The sequence below is a fragment of the Dryobates pubescens genome, chromosome 17 (assembly GCF_014839835.1).
Source record: "Dryobates pubescens isolate bDryPub1 chromosome 17, bDryPub1.pri, whole genome shotgun sequence".
Lineage (NCBI taxonomy): Eukaryota > Metazoa > Chordata > Aves > Piciformes > Picidae > Dryobates > Dryobates pubescens.
The window spans coordinates 10,559,597-10,579,781 of NC_071628.1; the positions used below are offsets into that span (position 1 = coordinate 10,559,597).

At 55.5% G+C, this 20,185-nt stretch overlaps 2 protein-coding genes across 6 annotated transcripts in view; one reads left to right on the forward strand and one right to left on the reverse strand.

The window, feature by feature from the left end:
- The first annotated feature begins 935 nt into the window (after positions 1 to 935).
- WDR76 (WD repeat domain 76) lies at positions 936 to 14,959 on the forward strand. Its single transcript, XM_054169055.1, has 13 exons — positions 936 to 1,053; positions 1,409 to 1,720; positions 2,141 to 2,233; positions 3,977 to 4,032; positions 6,753 to 6,873; positions 8,145 to 8,246; positions 8,337 to 8,380; positions 8,464 to 8,617; positions 9,270 to 9,422; positions 10,591 to 10,802; positions 11,230 to 11,382; positions 12,791 to 12,844; positions 14,674 to 14,959. Exons 1-13 carry the CDS (start codon positions 967 to 969, stop codon positions 14,948 to 14,950), a joined length of 1,818 nt encoding a protein of 605 aa, XP_054025030.1. The 5' UTR covers positions 936 to 966; the 3' UTR covers positions 14,951 to 14,959.
- Positions 14,960 to 16,011: 1,052 nt separating this feature from the next.
- Positions 16,012 to 20,185, reverse strand: part of FRMD5 (FERM domain containing 5) — a 76,677-nt gene continuing 72,503 nt past the window's right edge. For 3 of the 5 annotated variants that reach the window (XM_054168880.1, XM_054168876.1, XM_054168881.1), the window contains one exon: positions 17,542 to 18,971. In XM_054168880.1, the coding sequence (XP_054024855.1) occupies positions 18,391 to 18,971 (581 nt within the window). In that variant the 3' untranslated portion in view covers positions 17,542 to 18,390. Of the gene's footprint in view, positions 16,150 to 17,541; positions 18,972 to 20,185 lie in introns of those variants that run through there. The other 2 variants (XM_054168878.1, XM_054168877.1) reach the window with 2 other exon arrangements.

The window sequence follows — 20,185 nt, forward strand, 5'->3', positions numbered from 1 at the left end:
GAAGTTTCTTTGGACCTTTCATTTTACTGGCAGCAGAGGTTTAAGTGCTTCTAGAAGCCCCATTTCAGGGAAAACACTTCATCCACCCTCCTCTCTACCCACCTGAGGGTCTGCCTGCTGGCACAGATCAGACTATTACTAGACTGCGCGTCCTGAAGCATCTGCTCTCCTCCCTGCTGCTTGTGCAAGAGCTTCAGGGTTCACTGCCTAGGGTGAGAAAGGACCTTTCAAGCTCATCCAGTGCAAGCCCCCTGCAGCCAGCAGGGAAAGTGCAACTCTAGCAGGTTGCTCAGAGCCCCATGTAACCTGACCTGCAATGAGTGGAGGGATGGGGGCAGCCTGGGGCTGTCAGTGTCAAATATTTCTCCCTCTTTTAGTTGAAATCATCACCCCTCGTCCTGTCACAAGAAGCTATGATAAAAAGTCCATCCTCTCTCTGAGCATTGAAAGGCCATCAGGTCTCCCTAGAGCCTTGTCTCTCCAGGCTGAAGACCCCTAGCTCTCAGCCTGGCCTCACAGCAGAGGGCTTCCAGCCTCCACAGCATTGCTGTGGCCTCCACTGGCCCTGCTCCAACAGGTTTGTGTCTCTGGGGTGCTGAAGACTGCAGGGCTGGCCCCAGCGCTGCAGGTGGGTCTCGGCAGAATCCCCTCCCTCCCCTGCTGCCCATGCTGCTGGGAACAGCCCAGAAGCCCCTGCCAGCCCTGAGCCCCCCCCCCCCCACATCCCCGACTGCTGCAGCCATTCCCTCCTGCTGTCCCGCAGTGCCCAGCTGCAGCCTGGCACAGTCCCCTCACGCCTCCGCCACCCGCGTCCCTGCCGCCCGCCTTCCCGGGCCGCGGCGCCGCCCGCCTGTGGCGGCAGCGCCCGGCGGGAGGGCGCCGTGGGCGGGAGGCGGGGCCGCCCTGCTCCGGAGCGGGAAGCTGCCGCTCCGCCCCGCGCCCGTCCCGCCACTCGCCGGTCGCGCCATGGCGCTGGCCCTGCTCCCTCCGTCCCCGCTGGCCGTTACCGAGGAGCCCGAGGAGCCGTCGCCGCGCAGCCGGCAGCGGATGCAGGTCTAGGCGGGGAGCGGCGCAATGGGGCCCCGGGAGAGCTCTGCCTGCCCGGGGGCGGGGGGGGGACGGGACCGGGGGCATTGAAGAGAGGGGACCGGCGGGGAGCGGGCTGGGGGCAGAAGGAACACGCGGGGCCCCGGGGGGTGATCCGGGGCAGGGAGTACGGAAGGCCCGGGGCGTACCGGGGCTAGGAAGATGCAGGGCTCCGAGGAGGAGCGGGGTCGTGAAGAGGACCATAAGGTCTGGGGGAGCCGGGGTCAGGCGGAGAGCAGGGGAGCCCGGGGCCGGGAGGCGGCTGTCAGCCGGCACCGGGCTGCCCCGCGGACACCGCCGACCTGCCCCGTTCCCTTCCCAGGAGTCCACCCCGGCGGCCCAGGCCGAGCTGCAGCTGAGCGTGAGGCGGGAGGCAGAGCGGGAGGAGGCGGCCCGGCGGCCGCGGGTGCTGCTCACGCCCCTGGCCGTGGCTGGCCGGCGGCCGCTGACGCAGAAGCGGCTCCTGAGCGCCTACGACGAGGCGGAGGAAAGAGCCCCGGCGGGCAAAAGGCTCTGCCCGCAGGACCCCCTGGACCCCGCCTCGGAACCCGGCTCGGCACCTGCTAACGGCTTGAACGGCAGCTGGGAGGCAGAGAGCGACGGGAGCGAGGAGGAGGAAGAAGAAGAGCCGTCGGTGAGTGACCGCGGGGACCCTGCCGGTGCCGGGGGGCTGCCCGGCTCTGGGGTGCTTCCCAAAGCAGTGCCAGTGCCAGCGGAGAGCAGTTTGCTCCTGGCAGACAGGGGTCAGGGAGTTTGTTCTGCAGCTCTCAAGATGCACACTCACTGCTTTATAAAAGTAAAGTTTGAAAGTGATTTTTCCCCCCCTTTTTTTTTTTCCCTTCAGACCTCTCAGACTGGTACTAAACCCTCCTCGTTTTGCCCTTTCAGAACGTCTAAGGCATGCACAAAATGCTGCTGCTGTACTAAAACCCAGTAGTGGAAGCCCCCATCGTCATCTTGTGCCCTTTCTGTCACAGCTAGGATAAAAGGCATGAGATAATGAGTCTGGTCAGCATCCATTTGTAGGAGGAGTAAGTGGTTTTTCTCTTTGTAGGATGGACATTCCCAGCTGTCAGCTTATGAAAGGAAGAGGCTGAAGAACATCACAGAAAATGCCAAGTTCTTTGCCTCTCTGCAGCTGCACGAGGTTTGTGTGGAGTCTGAGCAGCTCCAAAATGTTCTCTCCAAGTGTGATGATGACTGAACTCGTTGGGGAGCCCTTCTTAGGAAAGGCAGGAAGCCCTCTGCTGTGAGGCCAGGCTGAGAGAGTTGGGGTTGTTCAGCCTGCAGAAGAGAAGGCTCCAGGAAGACCTTCTGGTGGTCTTTCAGTGCTTGAAGGGGCTGATCAAAAAGATGGGGAGAGAATGTTGAGCAGGGCCTGTTGTGACAGGACAAGGGGTGATGGTTTGAACTGAAAGAGGGAGATCCAGACTGGAGAGAAGGGAGAAATGTTTGACACTGCCCTGGCTGGCTGTGTCTGGTGGACACAGGCACATAAGAATTCCTTCCATGCTGGGAGAAGTTTTGCTAGGCTTAGGCTGTCACATGAGCAGGTCCAGGTCTTTGCCCTTCTTTCTGCACTCTTTCATTCCCCTAGTTACTTTTTAAATTTTAGTTCATAATATTTCCCTTTTCTGGCAGCAGTGAGGGAATTGCCCTCTTGGATGGCTGCATGATTGCTTCTGATTGTACCAGGCTGCAGGGCATGGCTGGGCCTGCCTAGGAGGTGATAAGATGCTTCACCATCAGGCTGAGACTTGAGTAAAGCCAACTCCTTTTCTTCCAGTTACCCTCAGAAGGGTCAGGAGAGGTGAGGCAGGCTGTAACCACAGCCCTGAGCTGAGCAGTGCAGCCTAGAGAAAGTCCTCTTGGTTACCAGTGCTAACCAGTGTGGTCTGTCAGACCCAAGGAGCAGGTCAGTCTCTTCACGACAGGGTTGGTGCTGCTTTGGCTGGGGAAACAGGAGCACTGTGGTGCTCTTGGTGGTTGTAACTGGACAGATCTGAGCTTTGTTCCTTGGATCCTGGGTTCAGTTTTGGGGCTGTCACTCCCAGGAAGCATATTAAGGAGCTGGAGCAGGTCCAGAGAAAGGCAATGAAGCTGGTGAGGGGTCTGGAGAACAGGGCTGGGGAGGAGCAGCTGAGGGAACTGGGGTTGTTTAGTCTGGAGGAGGTTGAGGGGAGACCTTCTGGCTCTCTACAGCTCCCTGAGAAAAGGTCGGAGTCAAGTTGTGGTCAGTCTCTTCTCACAAGGACGAAGGGACAGGACAAGAGGAAAAGGCCTCAGGTTGCCCCAGGGGAGGCTTAGGTTAGACATGAGAAACAATTTCTTCCCCTTGAGGGTTTGCAAGGGCTGGGCCAGGCTGCCCAGGGCAGTGGTGGAGTGGGTTTCAAAGCTGTGGAAATGTGATGCTGAGGGCCATGGTTTGGTGGTGAGCTGGCAGTGCTGGGTTGATGGTTTGATTCTGTGATCTTAGAAGATCTCTCCCAACCCAAACCCTTCTCTGATTGATTGGCTGGAGTCTAAAGGAGCTAGGTGTCTGTCTTCACAGTGTGGCGGAGAAGACTGAGCATGGAGGCCTCTGTGGCTGCAGGTTCTACTTTGTCTTTCTGTGGCAGACATTCCTGTGGTGTGGAGCAGTTTAGAACACCTTGTTTGTTTGTGCAGAGCATCCTGATCTTGCTGGGTGTCCTTCACAGAGACCAGGGCTGTCTTCTGGTGCATGGAAGCAAAGTGGACATGACACAGCTTGATGTTTAAGCCCCACTCTTTTCAGTGTTGTTGTAAATACTGCAATATCCTTCATGGCAGCCTTTAGCTGGTTGGGTTTCATGCAGGGTTCATCTTGTTGTGTTTGTGTCTAATCTGTTTGGTTTTCTTCTCTCTTAAGTCAGCAGCAAGACTTCACCGGCTTGCAACCAAAAGACAATCTCCTGCCACTAAGAGGTAAAGTAGCATAGAATGGTCTGGGTGGGAAGGGACCTCCAGAGGTCATCAAGTCCAAGCCCCTCCGCAGCAAGCAGGGGCATCCTTGACTAGATCAGGCTGCCCAGAGCCCTGTCAAGCCCCACTTTGAATATCTCCAGGCATGGGTCCCCAACCAGCTCCCTGGGCAACCTGTTCCAGTGTTCCACCACCCTCAAAGTAAAGAACCTGTTCCTAATACCCAATCTGAATCTGCTCTCTGGTGGTTTGAAGGCACTGCCTCTTGTCCTATCACCACAGGCCTTTGTAAACAGTCTCTAGCCTTCTTGTAGCCCCCTTCAGTTACTGGAAGGCTGCTCTGAGGTCTTCCTGGGGCCTCCTCCAGGCTGAACAGCCCCAGCTCCTTCAGCCTGTGCTTGTAGCAGAGGTGCTCCAACCCCCTGCTCATTTTCATGGCCCTCCTCTGGACCTGCTCCATCAGGTCCACGTCCTCCCTATATTGAAGACTCCAGAGCTGGATGCAGTATTCCAGATGAGGTCTCACCAGAGCAGAGTAAAGTAGTAGAATCACCTCTCTGAATCTGCTGGTCACACATCTTTTGATGCAGCCCAGGATGTGATTTGCCTTCTGGGCTGCAAGTGCACACTGCAGGAGTTTTGTGCTGTTTCAGCATTTCCAGCTGCAGAGAGGGGGAGAGCTCATGAAGAGTGTGTCCCTATAAAGCTAAACCTGAGCAGCTGACCCTCCTGAGCTCCTCCAGGCAGGGCCTCTCTTCTGCCTTGCTGTGAAAGCATGATTGTCCTCGTCATCACACTACTGCATGGATTCCTTTTGTGGTGTTTAGCCCCAAGGTGTTTCAAGCACTTTAGAATGGAATAGAATGGAATAGAATGGAATAGACCAGGTTGGAAGAGACCTTCAAGATCATTGTGTCCAACCTATCATCCAACACCACTTTTCCTTCCTGTGATGGTATTTTTGTATTGGCTAAAGAAGGAAATGGTAAATGAGGGAATGAAATGATGGGAGATTTGGGGGAGGGAAAAAGAAGGGAAGAACTAGGTGCAAAAGAGAGAGAAACCAGTCAGTGTAGGAAAAGAGACACTTCACACAATCACAGAATGGGAGGGGTTGGAAGGGGCCTCTAGAGATCACCCAGTCCAACCCCCCTGCCAAGGCAGGGTCACCTAGAGAAGGTCACACAGGAACACATCCAGGTGGGTTTGGAATGCCTCCAGAGAAGACGACTCCACCTCTCTGGGCAATCTGTGCCAGTGTCTCACCACCCTCATGGGGAAGAACTTCCTAACATCCAATCTGAATCTACCCATTTCTAGTTTTGCTCCATTCCCCCCAGTCCTATCACTCCCTGACACCCTCAAAAGTCCCTCCCCAGCTTTTCTGTAGGCCCCCTTCAGATCCTGGGAGGCCACAATAAGGTCTCCTCAGAGCCTTCTCTTCTCCAGATTGAATAGCCCCAGCTCTCTTAAGCAGGCGTGGGTCAGGCTCTTCTCCCAGGCAACTAGTGACAGGACAAGAGGGCATGGTATGAAGCTGTGCCAGGGGAGGTTTAAGTTGGATGTTGGTAAGCACTTCCTCACAGGGAGGCTGATTAGGCACTGGGATGGGCTGCCCAGGGAGGTGGTGGAGTCACCATCACTAGAGGTCTTTAAGAATGGATGTGGTACTTGGTGGGATGGTTTAACTGGTGTTAGTTCACAGGCTGGACTTGATGATCTCAGAGGTCTTTTCCAGCCTCCCTCAGTCTGTCCTCATAGGAGAGGTGCTCCAATGACGTCCTGGTGTCCACCTGGTGTCCAGGTCCTTTTCCCTGGAGCTGCTCTGCAGTGCCAAAGCAGCAAAATGAGTAAAAGAGTGAGCTGGGTGATGAAAGTGGTGAGAGCTGAGCAGAGGAGTGAGTGGAGGATGAATTATGGATAAGGGCTGGGGAGGGAAGCAGCAGTGGCAGGATGTCTGACAAGCAAAATCAAAGCGCAGCACAGCGCCGCGCGTCGCTGCCCGCCCGGTTTGTTCTGGGCTGTCACTGCTGGCTCAAGTGACAACCTCCTGAAGGGACCCAGAACCAGCCAGGCTGGAAGTGTGGGAGCTGCACCCCTGAGCCTGTGCCCCAGCCTCATGCCTGCATGCAGGGCACTTGGGTTGTGCCTGATTGTGGTGTTGGGAGCTGCACCCCTGAGCCTGTGCCCCAGCCTCCTGCCTGCATGCAGGGCACCTGGGTTGTGCCTGATTGTGATGTTGGGAGCTGCACACCTGAGCCTGTGCCCCAGCCTCCTGCCTGCATGCAGAGCACTTGGGTTGTGCCTGATTCTGGTGTTGGGGGCTGCACCCCTGAGCCTGTGCCCCAGCCTCCTGCCTGCATGCAGGGCACTTGGGTTGTGCCTGATTCTGGTGTTGGGAGCTGCACAGCTGAGCCTGTGCCCCAGCCTCCTGCCTGCATGCAGGGCACTTGGGTTGTGCCTGATTGTGGTGTTGGGAGCTGCACACCTGAGCCTGTGCCCCAGCCTCCTGCCTGCATGCAGGGCACTTGGGTTGTGCCTGATTGTGGTGTTGGGAGCTGCACAGCTGAGCCTGTGCCCCAGCCTCCTGCCTGCATGCAGGGCACCTGGGTTGTGCCTGATTGTGATGTTGGGAGCTGCACAGCTGAGCCTGCTCTGCAGCCTGTCCCTGCATGCAGGGCACTTGGGTTGTGCCTGATGCTGCAGTGTTCTGGTTGCTGTAGAGCAAAGCCCAAGAAGGCAGAAGAGGAGCCGGTGCGGCGGAGATCCATGCGCCTGCAGCGAGTGGAGCCCTCCGGGATTGCCATGCCAGAGGTGTCCACCCAGCCCAGTGCAGAGGAATATGTAAGATGGGGAATGCTTGGAGGAGATGTGAGGGGGTGTGTGTAGGGGGGACAAAGGCTTTGCCAGCCCACTGCCGGTGAAGCTGGGTGACACCAGCTGTCATTGCTGAGCTGCTTGTGAAGCCCTCAGAAATGGGAAGGTGCCCTGAGCAGTGGCACTGATGAAAGCTGAATTCTTAACCCCCCAAACATCGTGAGCTGCAGCTTTCCCATGGCCTCTCCAAAAGTCAGACACTGTTTTGTGAGCCAGGGTGGTGAAGTAGTGCAGCTTTGGGTGATCTGAAGTGCCCTGAGGTCAAAACCTTCTGCATTTTCACCAGCCTATGTAAACATAAGATGTTAGGGGTTGGAAGGGACCTCTAGAGGTCATCAAGCCCAAACCCCCTGCCAAAACAGGATCACCTAGGGCAGGCCACATGGGTTTTGAAAGTCTCCAGAGAATGAAGCTCCACAGCATTCTCACACCAAAGAAATGTCCTGCTCAGGTGGAACCTACTGGGCTCCAGTTTGTGCCCACTGCCCCTTGCCCTGTTGCTGGGCACCACTGAGAAGAATCTAGACCTATCCTTTTACCCCCCTGCCTACCCTTTATCTCTTGCTGAGCTTTGATCAGATCCCCTCTCAGGCTGCTCTTCTCTACACTCAGTCTCAGGCCTCTCAGCCTTTCCTCATCAGACAGCTGTTCTAGTCCCTTCATCACCCTCATAGCCTCCCTTGGACTCTCTCCAGTAGTTCCTTGTCTCTCTTGAACTGGGTAGGCTGGAACTGGACACAGTGCTCCAGATGTGGCCTCAGTAAGGCAGAGTAGAAGGGCAGAGCTTCCCCTGACCAGCCCATAGACGTGAGCAGCTTCACATGCCCAGTTTTGCTCTCCTGGTTTGATATTCCTTGGCTGTAAGTTCTGACCTGGTTTTGTTTGCTGCCTTTCTGAAGCGGCAGGGGAAGTTGTGTGGCTCTGAATTTCAATCTTCCATGGTGCTGCAGAATGGAGCTCAAGCTGCAGTACAGAGCAGCTCAGCTCTGCTGGAGTGCCAGGAAGGAGAGGGACACAGCACAAGGCAGCTCTTTGTCTTTGCTGTTGTGCTCTCAGTCGAGTTCTGTGTATCTCTTTAATGAGATTTTGATACAAACTTTGGGGTTTACTTTTTATTGCTTATTTCTCCTATTGCCACAGATTTGTTCTCAGGCTATCTGGGCTGTGCAAAGGAACAAACTCACTCTGTGTTCAGCTGTGGGTGTTTTGAGTTAACAGAGTTGCTGATGTCATTCCAGCCTCAGGTTCCAGCTGGACCTTTGCCCATGCTTCCAGAAGATCAGGTGGGAGACAGTAAATTGACAGAGGACTTGCTGGCTGTGTGGATGAGCATAAGTGAGGTAATTGTTGGTTGCCTTCAGTTATTTGGGGGGGGAAGATAATTGGCCTTGGGCTCTACTTTTTGGTAAATGTTTCCTTTCTGTCTGCAGGTGGAAGCTAATGAAGCTGAGAAGCACACACCTGACATGGAAAGGTGAGCTGAAGACAGCAGCTGGAGGTTGGCTTCTTGTTATTCTTCCTCTCTGGAGTCACTGAGGTGTTGGTGGTGTTGTGTAGATACCAGGAGAACCTGAACAGAATGGTGCTGAGCGAGGAGAACATCAGAAAGGTGGTGAAGAACCGAGTGTGCTCTATGGCCATCCATCCTTCAGAGAGCATCATCTTCCTGGCAGCTGGAGACAGGAATGGGCAGATTGGTCTGTGGAACGTGGTGAGTTGGCTCTTCACCTGGCAGAGCTGTGCTTGGTGGGGTGGACACAGACTCAAGCTGTTCCAGGGGAAGTTTAGGCTCGAGGTGAGGAGAAAGTTCTTCACGGAGAGAGTTGTTTGTCATTGGGATGGGCTGCTCAGGGAGGTGGTGGAGTCACCATCCCTGGAGGGGTTCAAGAGGGGACTGGACGTGGCACTTGGTGCCATGGTCTAGTCATGAGGTCTGTGGTGACAGGTTGGACTCAATCTTTGAGGTCTCTTCCAACCTTGGTGATACTGTGACACGGGTGGGACACAGCCTGGAGTGTCCTCTGGTCAAGCTGAGGCTTTCCCTATCCTTGGGGGTGACACCAGGGTGCCTGTTAGATTTGAGGCTTCCCAGAATGGCTTGAAAGATCTGTCTGGTCCTTGGTTTAATGGGAGGAGAGGTTGCAGTAGTGATTTTGGGGGCAGAGTGGAGGAAAACGTTTCTCTGGCTGAAATAAGACTGCTAGTGAGGACCGAAACTGCAGCGCGGCACGGAGAGGATCCCGCTCTGACAGCAGGTCCCTGGTGGCAGCACCACAGCTGGGCTTTGGGCACTGAGGAGAAGATGATGCCTAGGTGTTTGAGGAGTTTGTCCAGACTGTGGGCAGGACTGTGGTGTTTTGCAGGACTGCAGGTCTGAGGAGGGAGCCCACAGCTTCACTGTACACAACGACTCGGTCAACTGCATGCATTTCTCCCCCGGTAACCCTGCTCAGCTGCTGTCCCTCAGCACTGACACGCTGCGCTGCGCCGATGTCACCAGGGCTCTCTTCGATGAGGTGAGTGCCCTCTGGCTCTGCTGCAGGCCCCCTGAAGCCTCTTGGTGTGAGCTGATGGGAAGTTCTGCTCTTGTTCTACTGCAGTTGTTGTTTGCTGCTTGTCCTTGTTAACAAGAAGGTTCAGGATTCCATTTCCAGAGTGGTTTAGGAAAGATGTTGACTGCTGGAAGGTGTCCAGAGAAGCAACAAAGCTGGGGAGGGGTTTGGAGCACAGCCCTGTGAGGAGAGGCTGAGGGAGCTGGGGTTGCTTAGCCTGCAGAAGAGGAGGCTCAGGGGAGACCTTACTGCTCTCTACAGCTACCTGAAGGAAGGTTGTAGATAGCAGGGGGTTGGTCTCTTCTCCCAGGGAACCAGCACCACAACAAGAGGACACAGTCTCAAGCTGTGCCAGGGGAGGTTTAGGCTAGACGTTAGGAAGTTGTTCTTCACAGAAAGAGAGATTGCCCATTGGAATGGGCTGCCCAGGGAGATGGTGGAGTCACCATCACTGGAGGTGTTCAGGAAGAGACTGGATGGGATGCTGGGTGCCATGGTTTAGTTGATTAGATGCTGTTGGATGGGATGATCTCAAAGGTCATTTCCAACCTGGTCTATTCTATTCTATTCCACTGGTTTCAGCACCCCTGCCATGGGCAGGGACACCTTCCACTAGTCCAGGTTGCTCAAGGCCTCACCCACCCTGGCCTTGAACACTTTGAGGGATGAGGTATCCACAGCTTCTCTGGGCAACCTGTTGCAGAGCCTCCCTGCTCCTCACTGTAAAGAACTTAAAGTATGTTGGTGCGTCAGCAGTGTTCATTCTCCCTGCTGTCAGGTGATAGAACAAGAGGAAATGGCCTGAAGTTGTGCCAAGAAGGTTAAAGACAGGTTAGGAAAAATCTCTTTCCTGCAAGAGTGGTCAGGCACTGGCACAGGCTGCCCAGGGAGGTGGTGGAGTCACCATCCCTGGAGGTGTTCCAGAAACGTGTGGCCATGGCACTTGGGGACATGGTTTGGTGGCCATGGTGGTGCTGGGCTGATGCTTGGACTTGATGATCTTAGAGGCCTTTCCCAACCTGAGCAGCTCTGTGATTCTGAGGGAGGGCATGAAATGTGTTTTGGGTGTTGTGATCAGCTCCCTGTCTTTCCCTGAGGCAGTTTGGTTACCTCTGCCCCTTCCTGTGCCCAGATCTACCGAGGTGAGCAGATGTCCTCCTTCGACTTCCTGGGCGACGGTGGCTCCGCGGCAGTAGTAGGGCAGTGGACCGGTGACATCCTCGTGGTGGACAGGCGGACCCCAGGAGCATCTCCAGAGCTGTCTGCAGACATTGGCTTCACAAGGACGAGGACAGTGCACGTTCACCCAGTGCACAAGCACTATTTCATGGCTGCTGGCTCCGTGTACGTAGCTCAGAACCTGCAGCGCCTGCTTTCAGTCTCCGTGGGGGAGTCTGATCCCAGCTGAAAGCAGCACGCTTGGAGGGCAGGAGAAGCTGGTGGTCAGGCAGTCTGTCACTTGCTTGGTCTTCAGAAACAGAGGTTTTGGTTCTTAGCTGGCTGTAAGGTGTGATACACCTTGATTTTCCTTTCCCCCTTGGGCAGTGGGTGCAGCTGGGTACAAAATGGTCTTGGGAATCACTTTGCTGACAGATCACAGCGCAGAGGGATTGGTTTGGGCTGGTTTTGGTGCTCTCAGAATGCTTTGGAGCCACTGGCTGGTTTGAGCTGGAGCTCTGAACACAGCTCAACATAAAACCTGTGAGGTCTCTTGAGTGGGTTTTTGGTAATTGTGTGGCTGGCACCTCCTGAGGCCTTCTGTGTGTTGCAGGGACGTTGCCGTTTACGACGTACGGTACCTGAAGACCAGCAAGAACAAGCCTGTGAGCTCCCTTCAAGGACACACCAAAAGTGTGGCTTCTGCTTATTTCTCACCAGTCACTGGGCACAGGGTGGTGACAGTGTGTGCTGATGACAAGCTGAGGTGAGAGGAACCCTCTGTATGGGAAATGGCAGCTGGTGTTTCAGTGTTACTGATGGCTCCTGTCTGCAGGGCTGCTTTGAGTGAAAAGACAGCAAATTCGGTAACCCTTCAGCAGGACCCAGCCCCAGAGCTGGCTCATGAATCCAAACCCACAAAGTGTTGAGAAGGTGAATGGATTTCTAGCTTCTAGCACTGGAAATGATGATGCTGGCAGCTCCTTGTAACCACTCTGCCATGAGGCAACTCAAGCTGCTGTGAGTTGTGGTAGAGACCTGAGGGTTTAGCTCCTTTTTGAGTTGTGTCCCCATCGCTCAGGCAATTCCCTGTGTCAATCCCTCACTGCAGCTGTGTGCTCCTCATGGACATGTTTAGGGGTCCTGAGTTATACTGGGCCATGGCAGGGACAAATGGGTGGCCCAGTTGTGTGCTGTTAGAAGATGAGTAAGTTTGGGTCTTCTGGAAAGAGTCTGAACCTCTGCAGCTGTTGCAGTGTTTTGTGGTCCATCTGGGAAAGGGATTTTCTTTCCTCCCCTTGCACACCCAGAGGAAGGAGCTCTCTGTGAGTCCTCTGTGGCTGCAGCCCTTCCCTCTGGTGGATTTACTGCAAATCATTTAAGATTTGTCCTCCTCAGTAAAACCTCAGCTACGAAAATAGTAAATCCTTGGTGCTAAGGGAGAAGGGGCAGAGCACAAAATGGATCTGAGCAAACTGGGATGTTGGTGCCTGACAGCTCCAGATTCACTGCTTCCTCCCAGCTTTTAACTCAGGTCCTTGGTGGGTGGAATTTCCACCCTGCCTGGGTAGTGGATCCTGGCAGGTTATCAGGGTGAGGGAGAACCAAGAAAGGGAGTGGATGGTTGGACTCAACAATCTCAATTCTGTGGTCTGTGGGTGGCTTCACTGTCAGCTGAGCTGATGAGCCTGAGGAGGTCCTGGCACTGGGAGCTATTTGTGGTGGGGTTTCACTTCTGTCTGTGTTTGCTGTGTTCTCCCCTGGGCAGGTTGATGTGCAGGGGATACAGGGCTGGAGGATCCCAGCAGGCCTCAGACTTAAGGTGTCATAGAACCGTTTAGGTTGGAAGGGACCTTTAAAGGTCATCTAGTCCAACCCCTTGCCATGGGCACCTTCCACTAGAGGAGGTTGCTCAGAGCCTTGAGCACAAACCATTCCTCTTCTCTTCCTGTGGCAGCTTTCAGAAGGGATGAGCTCCAGTTCCAGATGAAAGCAGATCCCATTCAGAGAGCACATTTGGTGCTTTCACTGGCAGTGGTGGTGGTTGTCTTTCATGTGCTGCTTGTCACTGCACTTCAGGCTCTGGTGTGGTCTGAAGGTGCTGGGCTGTGCTCTCTGAGGAGAGTTCTGCCCTCTGAACATGCACAATGCTGACTCACTCTTCTGTGTTGCAGGGTCTACGACACCACCTCTTTGTCCTCGACTGTGGCAGCCCTCAGAACCCTCAAGTAAGCTGGGGACACCAGGGCTGGGGGCAGCATGCTGTGGCTGTCCTGCTACAGTGGCATAAGTGATGGGTGGGCAGAAGCTATGTGGTGCTGTGTGTCCAGCCTGAGGACTCTCATTGCCTGAGAACTTGCCCTCTTCATGGATGCAATCGTGCATGAAGCATGACCAGGGCACAGCCTGATCTTGCACAAAGGCTGCAGGGCATTTTCAGCATCCTCCTGAGCTGCATGGACCAGACCCTTCTGTGAGTCCTGAGATGTGTTGTGAGGTAGAAAGCCTTTGTGCAGCTTTAAGTACCAGAGGTTACTTCCTCGTGGTAAAGCACAAGGCCTGGGTGGAGAGCCAACACCTCTGTGCTCCAGAAGGGCAAGTTGTGTCAGGGATGCTTGCTGAGGAGCTGGAACTCCTGCTTGGAAATCCTTAGTTTGCCTTATCAAAAAGGCTTGAGGCAAGCTGGGGACAGACTTCTGAGCAGGGCCTGTTGTGACAGGACAAGGTGGGGTGGTTTGAACTAAAAGAGGGAGATCCAGACTGGAGAGAAGGGAGAAATGTTTGACACTGAGGGTGGTGAGAGCCAGGCCCAGGTTTCCCAGAGGAGGTGGTGTATGCCCCATGCCTGGACCTGTTGCAGGTCAGGTAGTTTGGATCTCTGAGCAAGCTGCTCTGGTTGCAGCTGTCCCTGCTGACACAGTCCCATATGTCCAAGTACTCTCTGCATTGTCTTCTTCATCCAGCCCAGGATAGTGATTCCCTGAATGTCTCTGAGCAGCAGGGTCTGAAGGCACTGGTGGTTTTCAAGGTGAGGAAGATGAGGTCAACCATACAGGGGCATCAATGACAATAGTTAAAAATCTCCTGAAGAGTATGGGATCTGTCTTAATGAATGAGATTTAAGAGAGAGAGATGGGGAGACCTCAGAGCTGCATTCCAGTATCTGAAGGGCCCTACAGGGAGGCTGAGGAGGGACTGTTTAGAAGGGTCTGTGGTGATAGGACAAGGGGCAATGGTTTGAAACTGGAGCAGGAGAGATGTAGGTTGAACATGTCCAGAGAAGGGCAATGAGGCTGGGGAGAGGCCTCGAGCACAAACCCTACGAGGAGAGGCTGAGGGAGCTGGGGTTGTTTAGCCTGGAGAAGAGGAGGCTTAGGGGAGACCTTATTGCTCTCTATAACTACAGGAAGGGAGGTTGTAGCCAGGAGGGAGTTGGTCTCTTCTCTCAAGCAACCAGCACCAGAACAAGAGGACACAGTCTCAAGCTGCACCAGGGGAAGTTTAGGCTCGGGGTGAGGAGAAAGTTCTTCCCAGAGAGAGTTGTTAGCCATTGGAATGTGCTGCCCAGGGAGGTGGTGGAGTCTCCATCCCTGGAGGTGTTCAAGAGGGGATTGGAGGTGGCACTTGGTGCCATGGCTTAGTCCTGAGGTCTGTAGTGACAGGTTGGACTTGAGGTCTCTTCCAACCTTGGTGATACTGTGACATAAGGAGGAAGCTCTTTACAACGAGGGTGATGAGACACAGGAGCAGGTCATCCAGAGATGTGTTTGAGGCCCCATGTCTGGACATTCAAGGTCAGACTTGGCGTGGTCCTGGGCAGCCTGATCTGGTTGGAGGTGTCCCTGCTGCCTGCAGGAGGGTTGGACAAGATGACCTTTGAGGGTCCCTTCCAACCTGATGCCATCTGTTGCGCGGCAGTGGCTCAGCAGGAGTGGTGGGATGGTGAACTCCAGGCAAGCACTTGGGCTTGGCGGCAAAGGTCTCTTTCCAACCTCCCCAGTTCTGTGGTTCAACATTAACAGCATCTCTCTCTTCTCCTGCTTCCCTTCCCTTGAAGACACAACAACAACACGGGGCGCTGGCTGACCCGCTTCAGAGCCATCTGGGACCCCAAGCAGGAGGACTGCTTCGTGGTGGGCAGCATGGTGCAGCCGCGGCAGATAGAAGTCTTCCAGGACACAGGGAAGCTGCTGCATGCCTTCTGCAACCCAGACTGCCTCGCCTCAGTCTGCTCCATCAACGTGCTTCACCCCAGCAAGAACATCTTGGTGGGTGGCAACTCCAGTGGCCGCCTTCACGTCTTCAAAGAAGAAACCATAGGGCTCAGAAGTTGATTTTCTTCCCCTCCCCCCCTCCCCCTTTCACTCAATTTGTTTAATCTGTTGGAAGCTGTTCCTAAATTTGCTCAGGACCTCAAGTTAATTTTAAAAGCTTGAAAATAAATCTTCTAAAGCTACCTTTGGCATTGCCTTTAATTGAGATGAAACATTAATCCTGCCATGACAGGGACTTCAAGGCTTTGGTGAGGGAAGCCGGAGCACCGCTTCTCTGCCAGCTTGTGTGTGGTGACCCTGTCAGCTCTTGGGGGCAGCAGGTGTTCAGCAGCCATGACTTCAGCAAAATTTGGCCCTAAATGAGATGTCTGATGTCTAATTAAATCCTCCTGCAAGTGGAAGGAAGGGCTCTGTGGGCTGATGCTGCTGGGCACGGTTCCCAGGGAAGCTTCATGGTTGTGTGTTGAACAGGGGGTGGGCATGGACCTTTGGAGCAGGGCCAGAGGAGGACACACCAATAAGTGGAGAGCTGGAAGCCCTCTGCTATGAAGCCAGACAGAGATTTGAGATTGTTCAGTGTGGAGAAAAGCCTTCAGGGAGACCTGGTGGCCTATGAGAACTTGAAGGGGCTGAGAGCAAAGATGGGAAACAGGCTGCCCAAAGAGGTTGTGGAGTCTCCTCTGGCCGTGGTGATCCCGGACAGGCTGCTGAGGGTGCTCCTGCTGGAGCCTGGGGCTTGGACTTTGGATGATCTGCAGAGGTCCCTTCCAACCCCCACCATGCTGGGATGGTGTGGAAGCTGAAGCAGCTGCAGCCTCACTGGAGGTTCCTCCTCGCTCGGGTGCGTGGGCCTCGGAAAGACCAAATTCCTCGTGGGCTCTGAGCTGAGTTTTAGCTCAAAAGGGGGGGCGGGGGGGAAAGAAACACTCAACAGATCTCAGCCCAACTCTGCTTTTCATGATATTTAAATATTTATTTCAATTTAAAAATACTTTTTTTTCATGGCACCAATGATTTTTATGCTAACTAAGATATTGAGTATGTAGAAAAAAGGTACATTTTGAAGGGGGGGGGGGAAATGTAACTTACAGTATTTGGCACATGAAAGGTTAATTCCTAGGGGGGGTTTTTATTCTTTGTTCTTTCGTTGGTGGGTCTGTTTTTATGAAAACTAAGAAATTCACATTGTCAGGTGGTTTACCATCTACTGCTTGGAGATGCAGTAAGCTCTAAGGGAGATAACTTTCTGAGAGAAGAACCTATGGAAACGACAGTGGAAGATCAAGACAGGTCAAACTAGAACAGGTCATGGAACACGAGGCAGGCTGTGGGACGTGGGGGGAGGGGGGGGGGGGAACAAACGGGGCGGGGGAGGGGGCGGAAATCATCACCACTTCTGGTGGCTTTGCAGCAGAATGCCTGGAGGGAGCCGCAGAGGTGGCGTGGGGCTGGCGGCACCGCGACGCTAGAGAAAGCCATGGAGAAGGTTTCCACGGGCAGCACGTTGAGCAGAGGGCAGATGTCTCGGGGGCTGTGCTGTCATGACATCACACAGTAGTACATCAGCAGTGAGGAGGAGGAAGAGGAGGAACACACCGCAGCGTTAACCCGGGGGTGAAAAACGTCAGGTTTGGGACTACCACGCACTGCATAGAAACACCATGAACTACGGGGCTGAGGTAGGAGCACTACGCTAAGAGTTAATTTTGCTATGTTGCATAAAATAGGATTAGTTTTGTCCCAAATCTTTCCTCCCTCCGTACGCGGAGCCCTCCGGGGCCCTTGTGCTGTGAGCGGGTGGCGGTGACCTCAGGGGGGCTCAGGGCTTTGTCCCCAAGCCCAACAGACGGCGGTCAACCAGGGCCTCTCTCGTTATTGCAGCGACCAACGACCCAAGTCTGGCCGACTTGTGGTGGCGGTGGATCGACAGACGGCATCCCGGCCGGCCCGGCCCGGAGGCGGTGCCGGCAGGGAGCAGCGCGATGGGATGGTGGTGGGATGGCTCAGAGACGTGACCGCGGGCGTCAGGCTGTTGAAGTCTGCAGGTACGGCCCCAGCCGACGGCAAATCTCTCCCTGAGATGAAATAGAACTGGCTGGCCTGTCCTTGCCTTCCTCGTGGCACCCAGCTTCCCAACCATGACCCGGCGGGACCAGCTCTTATTGCTCCCTGCCTGACTCGGCTGCCGCTTCCCGGCTTGCAGAAGGTCCTGCTGGTTCCATCGCACACGATGAGTTGGGGGGGATTGAGTTTTGCTGGAGAACAGAAAGATCTGATGGCTGACCATTGGCTCGTCCAGCCTCCGCTCCTCTCATCCTGCCCCTTTGATCTTCAGAAAAGCCACGAAACCAGCGCTCCTTCCTCGCATCCAAACCCGAACAAAGGGTTTTCAGCTGCTTGGAGGCTTCCAGGCTGGAGAAACCTCTGCTCTGAGGCCAGCTGCTCAGCGTGAGCCGCGGCCACCCCCATCCAGAAAGTAAAAAAGAGACTCGGTTCGGTTCGATAACAAAATAGCATTTCGGTGTTAAAATAGACCTCAAAACAGTCTTTTTGGCCTTGGTTTGTTCTTTTCTTTTTTGTGTGGTTTTTTTTTCTTCTTTTTGGTTTTTTTTGGTTTTTTTTTCCTTTTCTTTTTAAATACAAAACAGGTACAGCTCCTGGAGGCTAAAGGTTCTTCCTCAGGAAATCCCACATGGTCACAAGCGGCTGCCTGCCTGCCCTGGCTTGGCCGAGGGTGCCCAGCATGCTCCTCCTGCCCGTGCTCTCCCCGCCCTGGGGAGCACCAACCACGCTTCAAGGCTTAGGGGGGGGGAAAAAAAAGATGAGGAAAAGGCCAGATCTGCAGCGTGGGGCAAGGAGGGCTCTGTGTGCCAGGTGAGGCCGTGCCATGGGGAGCTGGTTGGGAGCAGGATGGACCCAGAGTGTCCCCTCCTGGCTCGTTGGAGGCTCCAGGAGGGCTTCTGCCAAGCGGGAGGTGGGAGGTGGTGGTGGTGTGCACAGTGAATCATAGAATGGTTTGGGCTGGAAGGGACCTTAAAGATCATCTAGCTCCAACCCCCTGCCACGGGCAGGGACACCTCCCACTAGACCAGGTTGCTCAAGGCCTCATCCAGTGGTGGATTGCAGAAGGAAAAGAGTCCACGAGTGTTGGAATTAATCCTCAGTAGCACCATTGCTCAAGCTCCTGGTTGGCAGAGGGCCGTGAGCTCCCGGGAAAACCAAACTGCTCCGTGTGCTCGGTGCTGCCGGAGGCGTGTGGGCGGCGGTGGGAATCCGAACTGGCCGCAGGAGTCCTGCGGGGCTCCGGGCGGCTGAGCGCGGGGAGGAGGAGGCTGCACCCACACCCTCCTCTTCCTCCCGGGAAGAAGCCGCCTCCTGGGCCGTGCTCTGGGTCGGGAAGGGAGGGTTTGAGTGTGTGGGTGCCAAAGGCGGCGCTGCGGGGGGTGGCGGCAGGTCCTGTCCCGGGGCCCCCGCCGTTAGTTAGGTGGCGGCTCCTGCCTTCAGGTGTCAATGAGCAGATTTACCACGGCGCGGACTTTGCAGGCAAACCATCGCCTGAGGGGACAAAAGTATTGGTAATGGAACTGCTCGAACTCGGGGGTCTGGCGGATATCGCGGAAAAAGGCAGTGTCAAGGTCGGACTCGGTAAGGACGATGAGGAGGAGGAGCAAAACAAAGAGGAGTCCAACTGTCACAAGGAGCAAACGGAGGACACTTAAAACAAACTTATTCACCTGTTCCGCCTGCGCCAGGCTGCCGGCGCCGGGGCACAGGGCCCGCAGCTCGCCGCCCGCCTCCTCCGCTTCGGCCGCCGCCGGCGTGCCGGCTTCCGACTCCTTCTCCTCCTCGATGCTGCACGGGGCCCCGTTGGCCTGCCGTGAGAGCAGCATCAGCTCCAAGCTGTGCTCGGCCACCGGCGTGGGCAGCACGCTGTCCGCCGGGCTGTAGTTCTCGTCCGCGATCACCGCCACACGCTCGCTGCTCTCGACGCGCCCGCTGCGCCCGGGGGCCACGAAGGCGTCGCCGTGGGAGGCTGAGCGCACCGGCGTGGAGTGGGCGCTGTCACGGAGGGACTCCAGGCCTGGGGGGACGGCAGGAGGGGAAAATGGGGAGGGTCAGAGGTGTTGGGTGGGGGGGAGTGGGGGGAATAGGGATGGTAGGAATTGTGGATGAGAGGGTAAGTGGGGATGGTCAGAGGTGTGGATGAGGGGATCCTCTCTCACTGCTGGACCCCCCCCCTCCATCACCCAGCACTGTCCCCAGCCCTGTGTTTGGGACAGGCACAGCTGCCTTGGGTTCATTTCGTCCCCTGGGGCCCCGCTGCTTCAGCCCGTGACCACAGTGGTGACAGCCAAGCACCCGCCTGCCTTGGCACTGCCAGTCACTGGCCCTCGCTCTGGACTGCTGGCAGGGCACCAATCAGTCACAGGCATGTCCGGATGTTAGTCTCAGGTGGCAACCCCCCCAGCAGCCACCTTCACCATGCTTGAGGCCCCTCTGCCACTGGCAGCTCGGGGAGTGATGCCGTCACTGGGAGCAGGCTGCCTGCATCTCAGGGCTGAGCCACAGCAGCAATCAGGGTGGCAGGGCACAGAAACACACCCCAAGGGGTCCATGTTGGGGCAGTAGGTGGGTGCTCTTGGCCCCAAGCTGGGCACCAGGGGCAAGCTCACTGCATGGCCCCACTGCAGGCTTGGAGTAGGCTTGGAGGTGGCATGGATTCATCTCCTGGCCAACCCAACCCTCCCTCACCAAGCTCCTGCACCCTGGAGAAGTGCAGGGAGGTCGTGGCTGAGCCAACTCCTGAACAGGCAATATGGGTGACCATGCTGTAGGAGCTCCAGGCAAGCCTCTGCCCCCCTCCAGCAGATGGTTTTTTAATGTAAAGGTTATAAAGGTGATGGATTCAGCTCAGGATGACACGGGGGGGAGTAAGGGCTGAGCTGGGCAGGAGGTGTCCCGAAGCTGTAGCCCCATCACACATGGGTGATGTGCCTGCAGAGCAGGCTGCTGCAGCTTGCACCTCAGTGACTGACAGTGACCCATGGTGACCAGCAGTGACCAGCAGCTCAGGTTTCCCTTGGTTCACTACAACCCCAACGTTTTACTCACGTCTGGGAACAGGATCTGCAGGAGCCACATGCCAGCCCAGACCCACCCCAACTGGAGTTACAACCCCCAGGAGCACAAGGGGAGCTCCCTCCCCTCCCCCACCCCTCAAAAAAACCAAAGGCCAACAAATCCTCCAAGTGTAGGACTCATTTCTGGCAGTTTTCCCAGCATGAGGAACAGGCA